The sequence below is a fragment of the Crotalus tigris genome, unplaced genomic scaffold, assembly GCF_016545835.1.
Source record: "Crotalus tigris isolate CLP2741 ecotype Arizona unplaced genomic scaffold, ASM1654583v1 scf7180000019762.1414395, whole genome shotgun sequence".
Taxonomy (NCBI): domain Eukaryota; kingdom Metazoa; phylum Chordata; class Lepidosauria; order Squamata; family Viperidae; genus Crotalus; species Crotalus tigris.
The window spans coordinates 341,300-361,775 of NW_024097700.1; the positions used below are offsets into that span (position 1 = coordinate 341,300).

At 35.8% G+C, this 20,476-nt stretch overlaps 1 protein-coding gene across 1 annotated transcript in view; it reads right to left on the reverse strand.

The window, feature by feature from the left end:
- SLC1A1 (solute carrier family 1 member 1) overlaps positions 1–20,476 on the reverse strand; it is a 44,817-nt gene continuing 24,341 nt past the window's right edge. The window contains exons 3-12 of the mRNA XM_039364452.1: positions 11,255–11,347; positions 10,043–10,157; positions 9,277–9,319; positions 8,486–8,590; positions 7,792–7,976; positions 6,446–6,553; positions 5,540–5,662; positions 5,095–5,289; positions 3,800–3,934; positions 1–2,440 (exon numbers count right to left, since the gene is read on the reverse strand). Coding sequence (XP_039220386.1) covers positions 2,200–2,440; positions 3,800–3,934; positions 5,095–5,289; positions 5,540–5,662; positions 6,446–6,553; positions 7,792–7,976; positions 8,486–8,590; positions 9,277–9,319; positions 10,043–10,157; positions 11,255–11,347 — 1,343 coding nt within the window. The 3' untranslated portion in view covers positions 1–2,199. The remainder of the gene's footprint in view (positions 2,441–3,799; positions 3,935–5,094; positions 5,290–5,539; positions 5,663–6,445; positions 6,554–7,791; positions 7,977–8,485; positions 8,591–9,276; positions 9,320–10,042; positions 10,158–11,254; positions 11,348–20,476) is intronic.

Below are 20,476 nucleotides of genomic sequence, written 5' to 3' on the forward strand. Positions count from 1 at the left end.
GGCTGGATGAGCAGAACTATTTATTGAAATCAAAGAAAGAGGACATGTGTAGTACTGAAGGGCGCAAGGAAAAGGCAAAATACTATTAAGAACATTTTCCCTCTAGCAATAGCAAAGCTGTACAAATGTTTTTTAAAAAATAATTTTGCACAAGATTTACACTATACACTCCTTTATTTGTACAAACAGATGAATGTTTGTACTTTGCGCATTTCATTTATAGCTTATTATATTTAAATACATACAGTACATTATTATGCCTCTCACACAATTAAGGTGCAATTTATCAAAACATGATTATTTGAATAGTTACTTTTCAGTGTTCTTTGGCACGTACCTGGATTATTTATTGAACAGAACAGTGTAAGACTGTCTAAGGCTACAAATTTGTTGTTTCTTGATAGTAGTTAAGTGCATTTTTCTCAGATTAGCACAAGCCTATTTACAAAATCATTATCTTCTATGAATTTCAGTCTGTGTTACGTAGCTAACCAGCAATGTCCAAAGAAAAGTTTATCTTCTGCAATAATGTTTTTCAAGGGAGAATAAAACTGCACCATAGGTATCGGTATTAAGCACTAACTAGATGAACAATTTAACAGTATGGAATGTTTTCATAAATAAATCACACTCAAATGGTCCATATGAGAATATATCTCCATTACTCTACACTATGAACTTTCATAAAAGGCTGCTATTTATCTTTCACAAGTTTAGGTGTATATGCTGGTAGACAAGCTGGTATAATATTCTCCATAAGCCTGCTTCTTGGTCACTGCAAGCTTTCAGATTCAGTTATAAGATTAAACAAAGAAGCAAACAAATAACATGCAGTGAATCACATATAGTAAATGCAATACTTTAAAAACATAAACTTTCTCTAAGCCATTCAGTGAATAACTGTGAAGTTAGGATTGTATTCAATTATACCCTCTTCCTGGATAGAACAGAATCTGCAATGACACAAGAGGAATTGGGATTGGAGTCGACAGGAGACTGGAGGAAAGATATGGAATTATAGTTTGCTTGTATACCCATGAAATGCATTCTTTTATTTCCTCTATCAAACAGAGAGCTCTAAAATTGTGTCTTACAGCTTCCAAAAGAAGATTAGTAAATGAGGAAAACTACATTATTAGAGTTTAGTTTGCTGCAAAGCTGTTGTGATAGGATTTGTCATGGAGTACCACTATGTCATAGATATAATTTGTAATGGAAATGAAAATATAAAGTTCTCAAGTAATAATTTCCAATTTCAACAACAATTAAGATTTAAAAATACACATATATTTTCAAAAACTTCACACTTACTCCAGAACTATCCTTCTGCTTTTTCTATTTAATAGTTAATTAGCTAAAGTAGTATTTATTTTTGAACAGAATCAATTTAAAGAGAAATGTCTCAGTAGCAATTGAAATATAAGAACAGTGAGGGTTAAAAAATAATTCCATGCGTGGAATTCTGTGCATCTAGAAATACTGTTTTATTATTCCTCATAAATAGCTTGTCTCCAGCTCATTGCTCCAACATCTGGGAATGGTCATAGTAAGCAGACATCTAGAATTCCTAGAAATACGACACAGCTTTTTAAAAGATAACATATTTTTTTATAATCTGGCTTTTTCATATATCTGCACACAATGACCAAATGCTGCAATAGCTACGAGCCAAAGACAATCTGTCCCAAAGGAATGTATTTATCCTCCGAATCTTGCTAAAAGATTTCATTTCAGAATCTTAGCAGGTGCTGCTGAGGAATCTTAGTGTACTAGCATTCATTCTCAACTCTGATGGAACATTTTTTTTTCTGAGAACATAACTAGGCTTGAGAATATGCCTATATTTCTGTATTGGGCCTCCTGAAGAAATCTCCACAGCTGTGAGCATGGCTGGCTGCCTCTCATCAATTAATGGGGAAGAAAGAGCCCATGTTCCCAATTGTGGGGGAAATATGGTATGGGCAGCTTGCACAACAGGAGGAATAAAATGGCTGCGTTCTCTGTTTCTGAGTGGCTGAGGGAGACGGGAATTGTGAAGAGAGAGAGAGATTTTTTCTTTTCTCTGTATGCCTGTAGGAATACAGGCAGAAGACAAAGAACAGCATGAAGAATCGATAGTGTAATGATCCCAATACATGGATTGACTTAGGGTCTCTCATGTCCTGTAATCCAATGTGGCCCTCTGTTAGTCAATCAAGTTCAGAACTGTGATGTCTGGGTGAATGATATGGTGTCAGACTTATCTACGGCAAAAGCTCCATTCACATAGGATTTCTTTGTCTCTTTTTCCTCACTGTCGGTTGTTTCCAAAGCAAAAGGATTCGCAATGTTAACTTCAGAGATGGTGTCCATCTGTTCTAGTTCCATTTTGGAGAGTTTCTCCACAACTCCAGTTCCAAAGGCATCACCAAGAACATTAACCATTGTTCTGAATCGATCCCTAGAGAACAACATTTTAGGACAGTCAGGATAGGTGGCAATAAATTCACCCTATATTTAAATGAGATTTATACCTCAGCTACATCAATATTGGCAAAAATATGTCAGTGTAGAATTCCAACATTGTAATTAATGACATGATGCTGAGATCAAATAAATGTTGAGGAGTCTCATACAGTACTCAATAATTCAGTTTTCAACATTGGAATTTCAAATGTCCTTGACCATCAAAATCTAATCTAGGATCTGTTGGCTTCCACATTTCTGCAGAGCTGCCTACTTTGACAAAAAAGAATGACCTCAAGATTCTGGGATCAAGGGCTGTATTATACCTACATCTTCATCACTTATGTAGTATTGGAGATGTCCAGGTGGCAACTCCTAGGACCATTGAACTAAAGACACTGTAGGGAAAATATGGAATAGCTATACAAAGTGGGTGAGAGAGGGTAAAGAAAAAGTTGGATGAAGTGGTGAATACATCTGGGAGGACTACAGGTAAAAGACAATATCCTCTGGGATTTTCATCATGTTTTGTGAATAAAATAGGGTAATTGTGTGGTAGAGCCTTCTTATAAGCACTGACTTTCTTATACAGTACTTTGATTATAAGCTTTGACCCACTTAAGGGAATGTCACTCACCATTGCTATAAATTCAAGTTCTAGTAAATGCAATAATACTATTCTGCATAAAACAGTTTTTGACCTTTAGGAAAAGAAAAACATTAAATCAAGAAATCTGATGAATGTCTTAGTGTTGGAGTGCTTATTTCCTATTCTCAAGACACATCTTCAACAGACTGGCAGGGCCTTTCTTTTAAAAAGGTGCTTCTACTTTGCAAAGGTATGCTCAGCACTTAGTGGAAATTCAGGGATACAGAACTCTGCACACTGAGTTACTTAGGTGAAAGGTTATACAGTTAAGGTAATAAGTGAAACAATGTGAGAATCTTTTAAATAATGAACTGCTTGGTATTTCATTCCTTCTGTATATAATTACCATGTCATTTTCTTCTTGCTGAAAGAATATGTTTTCTATACAACAATGCATCAGATGAGATTACAAGTTTATAATAATATTTCAGATGGTGTCAATTTTAGTTACTATTGCATGCAAATAATCAACTTCATGCAAAAAAAAAAAGGAATATTATTGGATATCCTGGAGCGTTGGAATGAATACTCAGTCCAATACCTGTTAATATTGTAACACAGTGTCAACTAAATGTTAACATAGTTGTGAAATATCTCATCTGGTGCCAGCAGAAAACACTCATTAGAAGTATATTGACTACACAATGCAATGGGTTCATTGAAATTTTCCATGTAAAAAGATGCATAAGAAGTGTAGCAACTTACAGAAGCCAGTCCACTGCAATAATGAGGGTAACATCTTCAGCTGGCAGTCCCACTGCACTCAGTACAATCACCATGGTAACAAGGCCCGCCTGTGGTACCCCTGCTGCTCCAATGCTGGCGGCTGTTGCTGTCACACTGCATTCCAAATCAAAAAGACACAGTAACTGAGGTGGGTTGTGATCAATAGAGCATGAAATGGTACAGTGGATTTCTGTTGATGGAGCCTGAAACTGCATTTGACTTGTTTTACAGCTGTTACCACATCACTGATTCATATTTCTTTGCAATCAACTACAATTAGAAAGACAAAGAGGGGATACAAAACTATTTCGATACAAATGAAAATTTACATGGGAAGTGGGTGAAAAGGGCAAAACAAGGTGCTTCTGAACAGCATGAATGGAATAAAAAATAAAAGTAATAAAATAACTGGATGAAATTGAAGTAGGAAATGATGGAAGGAATGTTTTAGAGATGTTTATAGGGCAGTGGGATGGTAACATGAAATCAAAATGAATGCTGTAAATACTAATGTCCAAGGAAAAGGAGGTGGAAAAGTCATGATACAAGAATGTTGAAAAATAGGAAGACTGCAGGAATAAACAGTGTAACTGGACAACTGCTCAAAGGAATGGTTTACAAATTGTGCTTTACTGTTTCTTTTTTTAAGAGCTCCCCATCCTGAGATTCGTTTCTTACTAGCTTCTCCAGACATGGAATCAGACTCATTATTGCTCTCTCATAAAAAATATTTTGAGATTGAAGAATATGTGTTACGCTGCTAACTACTGTCAGCTGAACCAACTTGCTTAACAAAATATGATATTCAGAGAAGAGAAAATGTCCCAACATGAAAAACCAACATCATGAAGGTACAAAGCTCTCTTCTGTGTCTTCCTTCTATTTCTGTTGTCTATCAAGTCAAGCAATTTATAATGTATGATGATCTTAGTTGAATAATACAGTTAAATTCAGTGATACTCCGAATTTAGCAACACAATGTGTAAATTAGTAATGAATATGGCTCATGGATTTCAGTGCTAAGAAAATCCACTGGGCACAAAGTTGAGTTTTACTGTTAAGTGTTGAAATATAACCCATGTCACAATTTAACTGTTCTTGTTCTTATGAGAGTATACTGCAGCAAAGCATAATTTTACAAGAGATTCATCTCAGGAAGCTAGATGATCTTCAGGGTCCCTTGTAACATTAAGATTCTCTGATTCTAAATATTATAGATGAAAAAAGATAGTGGTTACTATGAAAAAAATTATGTGATACAGCATAATCCTTACCTAATGGTCACTATTTGGCCAATGTCTAGCTCTAAGTCATTAAGCTGTGCAATAAAAACGGCGGCCACTGCTTCATACAGTGCGGTTCCATCCATGTTGATTGTTGCTCCAACTGGTAAAACAAATCGAGTAATTCTCTTGTCAACATGATTTTTTTCTTCTGCACAGCGAAAAGTTACGGGTAAGGTGGCTGAACTAGATCATACAAATCAAGGGGAAAAAATAAAGACATTAAGAAGAGATAGGTCAGTAAGAAGTCATTGTGTGCATTTATTAATTTCACAGGCAGATCAAGATAAAGCTAACATCAATAAAAAATACAGCATGTATGAGATAAAGCCTAAATTAATATCAAATGAATATCTAAAGTAAATTCATATGTAGGTTCATTTATATTATCCTAGAGCTAAATGTAAGCATAGGGAAAAAAATTTGTTATCCTTACCTGGAAGAAATCATGAGTGCTGTCAACAGTGCTTGAGCCATACCTATGGCAAACTGGTATGGATTTTTCCGCACTATGATTAGGTATATTAGTGGTAGAATTACCACAGAATGGATTGCAAGTCTGAAATAGGAAACGTACATTAACTACTCTAATATTTAACATTAGAATCTTAGTGAACAGATGTAGATGGGTTTCAAAATTTATCAACAGTGAGAGAAGCAGATTTTCCTAGAATCCATAAAGCCGTTTGGCTAGATTACAAATTAGCCCATTTGTATTTGATAACATAAGGTATATTGCTCAGCAGAATGTTGTTAAACACTAGTAAAAAAAAAATCAAACTTCCAATTAGTCACTAATTAATCATTAAATGCATGTAAATCAATCTGGATTCTTCTGTCCTTTATGAAAATAACTGGAAAGTGGCAATATGGAACAGAGAACTAAGAATGAAGCAACCTTCCCATTTCTTCTTTAAGCAAATTTCTTGAAACACATTTGTAGGTATTTGCAAATAACATGCATTAGGAAATCCTCTATTCTCTCAGCATTTCTTCCCCATTTGTGCAACACACAAATAATATTCAATTTTACCTGAATCTAATAAGGATTTCCGACCATGAATATCCAGCCTATGAATAATTCCCCAGCCATGTCAATATTCAGATTCAAGTGCTTTCTCTTATCTTTCATACCTGAGGCAATCTGTTTTTTTTAATATATTGCCTGAGAGCTAACAATTAAATTTAAAATGTTGTATTCTTAATTCAGTATATTTCAATGTATCTGAAACACAGTGAGGATCAATATGATGAAAGTTCCCCTAACCATAGAAAACCCTGATTTATCAATTCAAATTAAAAAGAAAAGAAATACATTTTATTAATTAGAGGAGTAACATACCCACTCAACACGGTGGCCATATAAAGACCCAATTTGCGAAAAATCTCCCAGTCTTCAACTTCTATTATCTTTCCAGCAATCAAAAACAAAATACCTAGAGGCATATACCTACAATGTACAAAGAAGCATTACAATTTATGCCAAGATAATTTGCAATGCAATTCTCTCTATATATGAAGAATACACAGGGCAGAGGAATGCAGTATTATTTCACAGTCAGGATATTTATCTAACTTTTCTTACATTTACAGTATTGCAAAGGAAAACTAGATGAACAGTTCTGGATTTGAACTATAATGCATCTTATGGGTGAAATGTAGTAATGATTTCTTTGTCTAAATATAGTGTTTTTTGTAGATTGTTTAGCTGAAGAAAGCACATTTTCTCCAAAAGGTCCTCGCCACAAAGTAAGATAATTGGTGACAGCTTTCTTCTGGCTGTTTCAATGGAAACTCTAAGGAACAAAAAGCAATATTTCTGAGAAATTATAAAGATTAGGAGGGTCACTGAAAGTTTGCCAAAAGATACTGGTTATACCAACCCTTTGGGCAGAACCAATTGTTCAATTTTGGCATTCCTAATATAAATGTATTTAACCATTCATTTAAAAAGGCAGTATTATCATTAATACATTATAATTAAATAAATATAAACTTACAAAATAATCCAAACCAATATATCAGAAGCTATCAAAACAATTCAGTTCATTCTGATTGTGAATTATTTTGTTTGTATTTATTCAACTTCAACTTATTAAAAAAGAAAGGTGTCATTTTCCACAAAAAGATAGGATATGTCCCTTAAATAAGCAAATGAACCCACTGAGTTATAATCTTAAATCCAAATCTGCTATATCTATAGAAATCATTCAACTATGGCTACTGATGAGTAATTTATCTCATTAATTTCCATGCATCTTTTCTAAGCAGGATCAAACCTGCCTTTAATTTATAATTCGGAACATAGGTTTTACTGAAATACTAATTACTTCTATTATTTGATGACCATGTTAATTAATTCAGCTTAGCATGAGAAGCAACTTCTCAAAATGATATATTGTTTGATCAAACCATTCAAACTTCCAGGTAGATACTTTATTTTGTATTATTATTAGCTGAACTGGATCCTTACATATATTTTAAATTATTTAGATACACATACACACATATGTCCCATATGTAGCTACCCAATGCAAAACATTCAAAAGGTGAGCTTTGCAAAGTGCATGAGCAAAGCAGCCATATCTTCTCAACGGTGGCAAGTTTTCTGAAGCCTTTCCCTGCTTTGGGATTAAATGTACAACCAAGTTGCAAAAGGAATTAATGAAAAGATTCTCTCTCACTTACCACATAATTATCTGAACTATATACATTGTGGCATCGTTCAGAGCATTGAAAAAGTCCACCAGCACTTGTCCTTTTTCTCCCATTTTCCCAATAACGATTCCGAAGACAAGACAAAAGACTATCAATCCGAGCACATTAATACCATCTGAATACATGCCCACTATTTTGTATTCTTTAGTTTTGTTCTGTAGGTTGAGAAGGAAAGATGGAAATGCTCAACTAGCAGTAACATGTTTTGTAAAGGTGAAGATTAAACAAACTCTTGTTTGGGAGCAACTTAACTTGCTAGGGATTTGTTTATACTTACTTTTTTTGACTATATAGTGTCATAGGGCTTCTGTAGCTTGATCTTAAAGGACTTTGATAACAGCTTTGGTACCAACCAGGGCAATCCATTCAAAAAGGGTGGAGTTTGATCATGATACTGGGCCCACCTTCAGGCAGATATTGTCCCCCTCTACAGATGCTCCTGTCTCCAATTTCTTTTTATTAGCCATCATTTTAACAACTCGAATTTCATTATACAAATTATTTTTATATTATTCAGTAGATTACACAGTGAATGCTGTATAATACACAATAGCAACCATTTTATAGGAATCATCTAATAACATCTTAAATACTAATAGCAATTAAGGGTCCAGGAGTCTTTCTGTTTTGCCACAACAGAATGACACAATTGCTTTCTGTTTACCTGTGAAGTCTCAGTTGGCATTATAGCTGTGATTGGTTCATCTGTAGGAAAGGTTCCATTTTTATCTGCACTTGTGATTTTTATTTCTTCACGTTTGGTCTTATACTGGAACGTAAGAATACATGTGTTGTGTTAGTGGAGAATGATGAAGGAAAAGCTTATTTTTAAAACTCTTTTAAAAGTTTGTAATACATAAGGATTTACACATACTACTACCACTTCTAAGATACTATCAGTACCATGTCTATTTTTCTCTTATTTTTTTAAATGTGAGGATACAAAGCTTGTTACACATCCAAAACGTAAGAATCTGGTTATAGGGAGTAGACAGGGAGACATAGGAAATTGATAACTTATGAGTATCTAACGATCCAATGATGATTGGTTCTTGCTTAAAACTAGGGATTTGACTGAGATGCATTTTCTAATATTAAGAAAGAAAAGTTAAAGGTGGTGGGATTTTTTCCTAAGATACAAAAGGTACAGAGTCCAGAAGAAATCATATGGATGTTTATTGACTGGCAACTAGTGTTTCGCATTATCTCCTCAACACTGATTATTGGAAATGGAAATGGATTCTTAATTACAAAATTATGATGTCATATTTCATGATTACATAATTTCATTTGATTTTTGTAAACAAAGCCTATTTGAGTAAAAAAAGTTATTTCTTTTGGATCAGGATATAAAATAATAGGTAATAATATACAGTCCAATCATTACATAACTGTTTAATGAAGATGCCAAAATTTCACAGAACTTCTGTTAATAAATACAAAAATAGAATCTACCTGTTGGAAGCAGGCCTGTACAAGATTTTCTGGGAACATATTTCTGTAAAAGGATTAAAAGAGATAATTATGTAATTGTGGAAAATATATTCAAGGAGCATGAGGTAATAAGTCTTTTTCTCTTACTTGAAATCTTTGAACATATGTATGTCCTAATTACTCCTTAAGTTTTGGCTTAGTTATTTAACTGTTCAAGATATGAACACTTAAACTACCTGGGTCTTTTCTTTGTCCTGTACTTTCTCTCAAATATATTGTATTACCTTAAAATTTCAGTTTGTGTTACACAAAAAGCAAATTCCAGCAGGTAAGGGAGGAATCATTCCATGAAATAAAAGAAAAAAGCAGACACGAAGAAAGCAGAAATATACTGCCTTCTGAACCTGAACAGCCCTGCATCTTTTCTACAATTTTATAGCAGATGTTATTCTTTTTAAAAAACAACTGTGGCTTAAATTGGGAGAAAGTCATTTATTCTGCACTTTTAATAAATAAATGAGGAATAAATTCAGAGCAAAACTGAAAAGCCGGTTTACTTGATTTATTTTCTTTCTGAAGAAACAAAGAGCTAAATGTTATCAAAGCCCTGCAGACTTTTTTTTAAAGTAAAATTGCAAAGTGGGCAATATATTTTGGAATGGGAATGGAATGGGAATTCTCAAGGGTTCTATCAATTACTCGGAGATTCTCATTATATTTAGAGGGAGGTGTTGGCATTATTAATTTTTTTAAATTGTGAACGTAATCCATTGTTTTACAGACTCACCTAATCAAGTCTAACATGGCATCCACTGTAGACACTTCTGGTGTGCTACCCACCCTGTCAATTTCATCAGCTTTCTGGGATACTCCTGGTTTGATAGTCACAACCAATACAATCCCTATAATTGGAGTGGGGTTGAGGGGGAAGGGCAGAGAGAACACAGCCTGAACAAGTTGAAAATGTGCAGAAAACATTTTTTAAAAGATTGCAACATAGCTATATAAATGAAAGATGAGAATTATGCTTGCCCTAAATTCAGGTCTTGGTTCTTTCAAATATGTAGCTTATTATTTTCTGACATATAATCAGAGGTGGGATTCAGCCGGTTCGCACCACTTCAGCAGAACTGGTAGCTAATTTTTTGTTGCCCAGGCCCAGAGTGGACTTCCGAAAGCGGCATCCACACACAGAACCGGTTGTTCACATATTTGAATCCCACCACTGCGTATAATCAATGCTTTATCTTACAGGTTAGGAATCCTACTAAATCAGAGTTGCAGACAAATCTAAGTTATTTTGCTAAATAATGTGGTTATTTACAGCAGACAGGGAAAAAAAGGGTTTCAGTTATCCTTATGGTTTCCCCTCTGTCAATTGGTAAAACCATTAGAAAATAGCCACGTTGCTTTCCACTTAGCTTTTATTGTGCAACCATCCTCCTTTTTTCACAAAACCTTTAGCAAGCTTAATAGTAATTTGCTTCAGTTAGTAATCCTCATAATTTTCAAAACCTTTTGTTCTTTTTTTTAATCAGAAAGGGTACTGATTTTGATTGATAACATTAGAAGCCTTCCATTTAGAAGTACCCGACTTTTGCTATAGTATATGTACAAGTTATGTAATGATTGGACTAACTAGCCCATTTCTGTACCATAACTTGATAAAATCTCTTTTAGGAAGCAAAACGAGGAGTTGTTACTTCCAAAATAGATATTCAATCACATGGTTAAATATTAATTTTGATAGTAAAGAGAAACCTGTATGCTTGTGAAATGGCACAGGAAGATTATAACTTGGACAAGAGGTTCTAGTTCGGGTGCAATCTTTTACTGTTTATCATGACACTCTAAGATGGATGATATCCAAGTTTGTTCTCTGTAAATCGAAGTTAGACAAAAATTGACCATTTATTGCTAGTTTGCTAACTTATTAAAAATGTCCCACTACATTTCAAATATAAGGATTTAATTACTCAAGGGTTGAACTACTTATTACCTAAAATTACAGCTAAGGCAGTAGTGAAGAAGTAGTACACAACTGCTCGCAGGCCAATCTTTCCAGAAACACTGGAGTCCAATGCAGCAACCCCTGGGAAGATTTTAAGGAAAAAGAGAATTTTTAGTGTATATATTTATAAATAAACGCAACGTGATATAGTTGTGATATATTTAACTGCATTCTTCATCTTCCTATAATAAGAATTACCTTTCTGGATTGAGTCATAAATCCAAGTAGCCTTGCACTCTGCTTCCAATATTTGCTGACTATACGATCAATTTTAAGTTCACACGCAGAATATAATGGCTATCATTTTTGCCTATCTCTTGCATGGATAATCAAAGATACATTGTTCTAAACAGGGGGATCTGACTTGACTGTCAAAGCTCTCTTTCTGTTGTATTCTAGTGTATCTATGAGTGTGCATGTGCACGTACAATATGCATATTTTATTGTTTGAGGTAAATACTATCCCTTTAACCTGCTGGGAGAAAAGCCAACAATTTTTTAAAAAATCAAAAGACCCTTAAAGAAATTTAATGCAATCAGTTATTACGAATCACAAAATACTTAAATCAGAATAAATGTGCTGATCTTTGAGTACATATATTCCCATCATGCTATTCTTCAAGATAAGCTATACAGGTAGTCCTCGATTTACAACAGTTCATTTAGTGACTGTTCAAAGTTACAACAGCACTGAGAAAAGTGACACATGACTGTTTTTCACATTTACGACCATTGCAGCATCCCCATGATCATGTGATCAAAATTCAAACGCTGGGCAACTGACTCATATTTATCACAGTTGATAAATTCTGTGATCACCTTTTGTAATCTTTTGGCAAGCAAAGAAAATGGGGAAGCCAGATTCACTTAACAATCATGTTACTAAATTTACAGCTGCAGTCATTCACTTAACAATTGTGGCAAGAAAGGTCATAAAATGGGGCAAAACTCACTTAACAAATCTCTCATAAGCAACAGAAAGTTTGGGCTCAATTGTAGTCATAAGTTGAGGACTACCTATATTATATTAAATTTAGTAACAGAGTCAGAAATAGTCAAAAAAAATTAAAGGCATGAGGTACAAACATAAGGGGAAAAAATAGCTAAACATAGTTTATAGCAACTTGGTCATTCACAGTTATTCACAATACCTCTTCATACCTTTCCATCGTCATGTCCATACCATGCCATAAACCTTTTTAAATATTGTCTTTTGTATTTCAAACTTGTTACCCCCTCAATTTGTAAAGATCTCATCAATTTCTTGGTCTTCTCTTCCTCTAAAATCCATTCACTCTTCCTTTACATTGTTGTTTTTTGCAGTCTGATCTTTTGCAGTCTGATTAATATTTTTTTCCTATATCAACAATCTATCTCAATGTACATATTTCACTATGGTAATTTAGTTTTGGACTTACCTATATTCATTCATCATTCATTCTTCACCCAACTCCTCTTGTTTGCGCTTATTCTTAAATGATTTTCAGTGCATTCAACTTACTTTTAAGTTGATTAACCAACATAACCAATTGACATGATCAACTCTCACTTTTATTTAACACTAATGCATAGTCATAATTTTCCTTCTTATGACAAATATTTGTTCCTCTCAACGGACCACATACTATTCATTATCTTCCTACCACATTTGCATGTTTAAAATTTCTCACTCATTTTCCCATCTTTAGGAAACATCTGACCAAGATATACACAGCAATTTATATGTAAATTACTATTGTTTACCACATTCTTCCTGTTGAGCACAACAATCTTTGTCTTTCATACACTAATTTTAGGTTCATACTCCTTGTTAGATAAATTGTATGATGTAATGTCTACTGCAGATGGTTCTCACTCTAAATATAGCATTATTTGCATACAAGTGTATACATATTTATGCCCCCAACCAACATAGCTCTAATATCACCACACATGTTCTTTTTGCCACTGTCCTTAAATACATTAAAGTAACATCACACATTTTTATCTTACTCCCTACAAATTTCTAAAACGTTCCCCCCAATATTCCATTTCATCATTTCCTTTTCAAATTCAGTGGAGGCTGTTTGTTTAGCCCTTTGTCTCTGCTTTCCAAACATTTTATTTCTATCATAATTATACATATATTTTAATACACATTATACATTCTCATTTTTTGCAGCAATCAGGCTTTAAATACACTTTTCTCCTCTACAATTTAACTTCATCATTCCACCAAGCATCTTTACCCATACTTTCTATTACTGTAAAGTTCTCTCTGTGTATGAGAGTAGGAGGGTGACTTTTGTTCAACAGACCAATATGGTTGCCCTCTGGAAATCAATAAGTTTTAAACTGCCTAAGACAGTGTTCTCAACCTGTGGGTCAGGACCCCATTTGGGGTCGAACGACCATTCCACGGGGGTCGCCAAACAACGCAGTCCGCCATTTTTTTCCACCTTTTCCTTAGCTGTGCTACTCCCTTTTATTCTATTGGCTTTTGAAAGCCAATAGAATAGACTCTCTTGAATAGAGTCTAATTCTATTGGCTTTCAAAAGCCAATAGGAATTGTCCAGGCTGTCTCTGCCCTGCTGAGCCCGCCAAAAGTCCCATTCTGCAAACGGTGCAGCACCAGTTGAGTAGTCCTTGACTGACGACCGGTTGAGTAGTCCTCGACTTACGACCGGTTGGGGGGTCGTGGCATTAAAAAGGTTGAGAACCACTGGCCTAAGAGATCAGAGAAATCGTTTTATAAACCAGAATATTAGTTCATCTATATATCCAATAAAATTGCAGATAGCAAGTTACTTAGATCACTGTTAGTTTTTTCTTCATAAAAACAGAATTAATTAATTCAAAGCCCAATCAAGTAACAAATGTTGTATTAATTGTTTAAAACTAGTTTTTTTAGAAGGAAACAAATTAACAGCACTATCACTCTATTTGTTGTACAATTAAGTACAATTAAGTACATTTGGCTTCTTTTGTATTATTTTGGCCTTATCTAGCCCTAATAATAACAAGAACCCATCGGACACATCATATGAGTATTATTTGCTTCTACCATCTAACCCTACATAAGACTATAGCTGGTCCAGAAGACAGCGAGGCAGGCAGCAATGAGTATGCCACAGTATGCCAATTGACACAACTGCTCTATGAGTAATACTGACTTCCAGATGCAATCCAAGGTGCTGCTTATTACCTATAAAGGATATAGTAAAGAGTTTGAAAAGGGTCTGGTTACCTGGGGAACTGCCTATCTTTTTCCCAGGGGTGGTTAGGAGTATGGCAGCTGAAATAAAATTTCTCTCTGTGATAGAATATTAGGAGAGCTGCTATACCAGTGATGGCGAACCTTTTAGAGACCGAGTGCCCAAACTGCAACCCAAAACCCACTTATGCATCATTGGGTGCCGGGTGGGTGTGGCCCATTGGCTGGGTGTGGCCCATTGGATGGGCGTGGCTGTGGTGGTAACGGCAGACTGGGTGGGACTAAAAAGTTCAATCAATCAATTCCAACTTTACAAGATCTTTTTTTTCTCCGCAAGAAGTTGAAACTGACATTGATTGAGCCTTTTTTTTTTTTTTTTTGCAACGGCAGTGGGGGCCTAAAGCAAAAAGGTTTTATAAAACCCAGCTGAAGGCCTAGGATTGCGGCTACGGTGCGCGTGCCCACAGAGAAGGCTCTGAGTGCCGCCTCTAGCACCCGTGCCATAAGTTCGCCACCACTGTGCTATACTCTTTTGGATCATAGAGGCAATATTGGTGGATTGGGCACCATTACTAAGGATTTTCAAGTATCTTACATACTCGACTATTTCACTTGCTTAGTTGCTTGATTCTCTATATACCATTTGTGGATTTTGGTACTCTTATAGAAAATCATAACTTTCATTTTTGATGATTTATGACAGATTCTAACCCCCTACAAAACTGAGCCAAGATTCTGAGGAATTTCCTGAAGCTGACTTGGTTCAGTGAAAGATTATTGCAGTATCTGCATGAAGTGACAACTGCTCACCTGTCAACTTTGCATGTGCAAATCCAGCTTCTGTAAGTGTTTTGTCAAGGTACTTAGATAAATGATAAACAAAACAGAGCTAGGATATATTCTTGCTTCACTCTGTTTGCAGGGTAATTAAATTTGGCAGCTCTCCTATGCAACACTGGACCCTAAAACGTGTTGTACAAATGGTAGATTAGTAACATCAAACGTTGGTCAATGGTAGGATTTTCAAGAGTATCCCATATGAAGGCTTTGGAAATCAAATAGAAGGTCACTCTAAAAACAGGGATTCTTAAACTTCTTTCCATTACACCTCCCTTTAGTGTAATCTTAATGTATACATCTCCTCTAAAAATCAAACACGAAAATGAACAATGAAAATAAGGGAAACTTGGGGAAAGATGGATTTATTGTAACAATATAAATAAATGGTGGGTATATACCAGAGTTAGGGAAACTCCGTTCTAAAGTCTAACAAAGCAAAATTATCACATTTCTGGCTACTGAAAGACAAGAATTGTTATGGTGATTTCCCAGCAGAACATCCTTTTCACATCCATAGGAGCTACTATGATGTCTGAAGTCATCTTGCAATCTGATCAGCTTGAATTGGTAGGTTGGGTAAAAATTTCAATATAAACTTTTTCAGTACTAAAGATATATTAAAATCTGGAAGCAAAAAAGGAGACACCTCAAAGTATCTATATTTGCAATTGTTCACCATGGCTGGTAGACAAGTCTATCTTTTAAACTTTAAAGCATTAAGGCTCCACCTCAATACTGCGGATGACAGAACGATGATATAGGTTTATTATATGAGAAAAGCCACAGCAAAGCTATACAAATTTCAAGGCCGTAGCCATAAAAGTGGCTATAAAACTTCCTGACTCTTGAAATAATATATTATGCATAATTCTTTTCAGCGGGTGACATGCTCAATAGAAGATAATTAGAGCCTCCTTACCAGCTGGCATTTTGTGGCTGAACATGAGGACAGAATGTCAAGAAATTATGTATTTATTAATTAATAATTAATTGATATTTGCTGAATTACTTACATTCTCAGTGAACACCAATGAACAGCGATAAGGCCATGCTTAGTTACCAAATGCCACTTGATGAGGCGATATGGCTGAGCACACCTAAAGCTGGCAGAAGCTGAAGCAGATGGAAGAGAGGCCAGGAAGAGGCCCAGAGACAGGGATGCAATCAGGCTTAGAACTGCCTAGCAGGAAGAAAATTCCAAAATGGCCAAATTGCTGGATCTGTCAGGGACAGCCATCAGAGGCCCAACAGGAGACACCACCAAAGGCATCCTGTGGTAGTAGTAGTCGCTGAGGTCCAGTGGCAGAACAGTAGGGGACACAGCTGGCCTTACCAAATGTGCCCCATGGTTGAAGCCCATCAAAGAGGCCTGGCAGCAAAGGGATTACCAGAGAGGTTACAGTGGAAATGACCAACCAAAAAAGGCTTCTCGATTGAGAGCAGCTGTCACCTTCCACACATACTCAAACTAGCTAGGATGGCTTCCTTGGCAAAAGAAGAGGAACAAAAAGGAACAAAGCAGTAGACCACAGGAGGAGATATTGCATGGTAGAGTTTATACCTGGCCTTATAGGTCCAGAAGACCTTGTTAAGCTTTTAAATATGTCAAGAGTAAATAAATCCTGCAGGTTCAAGAAGGGAGCACACAGTTTGGGACAGCCAGTGTAACCTGTAACCTGTAAAAAGCAGTTCAAGTAAGGATTATGCTGGTAACCTATAACCAATTTGTTAACTTCTTGGTTCTACCTGTCTGTGTTTGATTCTGTCTTATGTCAAACCTATGGACAAAATGCCAAAATGTGACTAAAGAAGTTCCAGTCTCATATTTCTCTTTTTTTCAGGAAGATCTGACTTGTCAAAATAGTGTAGAATTTCCAAAGCTGCACTGTCAGTTCTACCTCTGACAGTAGAACTCTGACAAGGAAGACATTGTCACTTCTCTATTGTGACAGAAAGGAAAGGTTCTCTGAATTCCAGGGGTTACAGCACGGATGTCAAACTCGCCACGTCATGTGACGTGTCGCGACGTATTGCGACTCTTTTTGCATTGCCGGCAATGGGGTGGGTGCAGCTTTGGTATGATGAAACCGGCCCATGGGCCGGCAGTTTGACACCCCTGGGTTACAGCAATCAAAACTGAGATCCTTAATCGGAAAAGTAACTTGATAAACAATCATGGTTTGGAAATCCATTGCTTTATACTGCTCTGGCCAAGTCAAGCTAAAAAAACCTCAACAAGAATGTTTATCCGCTACTTGACAGTTAAGGGTCTTACTTAATTGACCTATTCACAATGTACTTGTAAGCTTCATCTTATCTAATCATGCCACTGGGCTTTAACTGGAACAACTGGGATGGCGCCACTAGATTTCTGTAACTTGTTGAAAGATCTTGTTTATAAAGTTGCTTTTCCACCCTCTCAGCAGGGTGGACTACTCCCAATTATTCCTGGGCATCACTTAGGTGGCGATATTTATTTATTAATCCTACTTGCCATTTGGTGAGATAAGAACAGCTCCATTATAAATGAGTTATGATCTCTCAGGGTGTTGGCTCCTTTTGTATGATAGATAACATCAGGATAAAAAAAAGCTTCAGTCCTGCAGTTCATCACATGATTTAGTCTTATATGAAGGAGGGGCTTCATGATCTGATCAGGGTAAAAACCTGAGTCTCACATAGAGTAGGTTCCTAGTCAGGCTCCTGAGTTTGCTTCCCTCCAGGAATTTGAAAACCTCATAGGAACCTCAGGAAGTAGTCTGTCAGAAGTGAGCAGAAGAGTAAACATTTCACATAGAACTACTTATATTTATTTATTTCAGACAATCTACATTCTAACATTGAAGAGAGATTCATTGTTCCTACCAACCTGCTAGAATCTCAAAATGCTAGCTTGGATATGAACAACAAAGCTAAGCAGAACAGTGCATCATAAAAATATGCCAGGCAACCTCATGAACTGCCAAGAACCAAATTTTTTCACTTTTCTGTATTTTTTCTTCCACATTTATTAATAAATGGCTCCATTAGATAAGGTTGATATGCTATTTGGGAGCCTATAACTTTAATAATGCCATTCTAAATAAACTATGAGTAACTACAACAACTTTCAATTTTTACAAGGATTTTTCAGTCAGAAAAAGGGTATATTAAATATCAACTACTTAAAGGTAGTCCTCAACTTATGATCATTTGTTTAATGACTGTTTGAAGTTACAACAGTGCTGAAAAAGTGACTTATGACTTGATCCTTGTATTTATTACCAGTGCAGTGTCCTTGTGATCACATGATCAAAATTTGGGCACTTGACAAAGGGCATGTATTTGCGACAGTTGCAGCATCTCCGGGTCATGTGATAGCCTTTTGTGACTTTCCCAGCCAGTTTCCATCCAAATAGGGCAGACATGTCAAACTCAAGATGTCACATGATGTCGCGAGACGTATCAGGAGAGTTTTGCCATTGCTGGCAATGGGGTAGGCGCGGCTTCTGGATGACATGTCTGGCCGCGGGCTGGAAGTTTGACACCCCTGAAATAGGGGAAGTCAAATTCATAACCTCACAGTTATTTGCTGAACAACTGTGGCAAAAACAGTAGTAAAATCATGTGCATCTGGCTTAACGACTGCATCATTTAGCAATGGAAATACCAGTTTCAATTTTGATTGTAAGCTGAGGGCTCTCTGTACTGCCATATTTATATAATTATTATTTTTCTACTACTTTGATGATTTTTCAAGTGTACATATTTTTATATGTATTCCTACAGGCAGCAACTTTTTCAAGTGACAAAGTTCATCAAGTACTTAAATTATAATAGCCAAAATCTTACTCCCAAGTCTCATGTCACAACGCCAATTTATAATTATGTAATTTGAGACAGCAGCTAGAAATCTTGCAAGATCTTGGTACATCACTGCTTTGGAACAAAACTCTAACACATTAAATCAGTGCAAATCTCTTAATTCCACTGCAAAGAAAAGCTGTTAATCCTTCACACTACTAATTATAAATCTGCTTAGAAGTGCAGCTGTTTTTGAACTATTGCTGCAGTTCTGTTTCATTCCCAACCTGGATTTCACACACACAAGCACCATTGCGAATGTATTATTATGGTCGCATTTCTTTCAGGAATAGCTAAAATTTATGTTTTACTTACACATTTTTTTTCTTTCTTTTTAATCTTTGGTTATACCAATGCTGATTTGTGGCACTCTTCTTTTATGTTACAAACAATATTACACAAGAAGGTAAAGACCATCATGTCTTAGTCTATCCTCCAAACCAAGATCAACTTAATAGGATGTTTGAATTGCACAGGGGCATTTGCCAGTTTAATTTAATGGGAGGTTTCTGTTAGACTTCTATCAACAACTTAAAACTGGAAGAAGGCAGAAGTAGGCTTGAAAAGTACAATAATCTGCTAAGTAGGTTAATTGTAAAAAAGAAGGAAGCTGTTACACAAGATTTCCAGAGGCTGCTAAGCAACAAATGCAAGCTCTATTTATAATAAAAGCAAGGTGTATATTTTTGTCTTGTCCCCAAAGGGCAATGGGTTAGAAAGTGGAAAGGGGGGCACATACATAGGCAGAATATCAGCAAATAGCTCGAGTCTGCAAAAATGAAGTGAGGAAAGCTAAGGCTCAAAATGAACAAAGGCTTGCGACCAAAGTCAGAAATAACAAAAAAAGCTTCTTTCAACATGTAAAAAACAAGAAAAAAGTGAAGGAAATGATTGGTCCATTAGTGGGGGAAGGTGGCAAGAAGGTGACAAGCAACAGGGAAAAAGCAGAACTATTTAACTTCTGTTTTGCATCTGTCTTTACACAAAGTGAAAAAACAGACCAACCTATCAAAAATAGTGCCATAAAAAATAGAATAGAAACACAAGTTAAGATAGGCAAGAAAATGGTAAGCGAGCACCTGTCCAGTCTAGACGAGTTCAAATCACCAGGACCAGATGGATTACACCCCAAGGTTCTCAAGGAACTGGCAGATGTGATCTCAGAACCACTGAACTATAATTTTCAAAGATTCTGGAGCACTGGGGAACTACCAGAGGACTGGAAAAGAGCTGATGTAGTTCCCATCTTCAAAAAAGAAAAAATTGGATCCAGGAAATTACAGATCTATCAACCTGACCTCAATACCTGGGAAGATTCTGGAAAAGATAATCA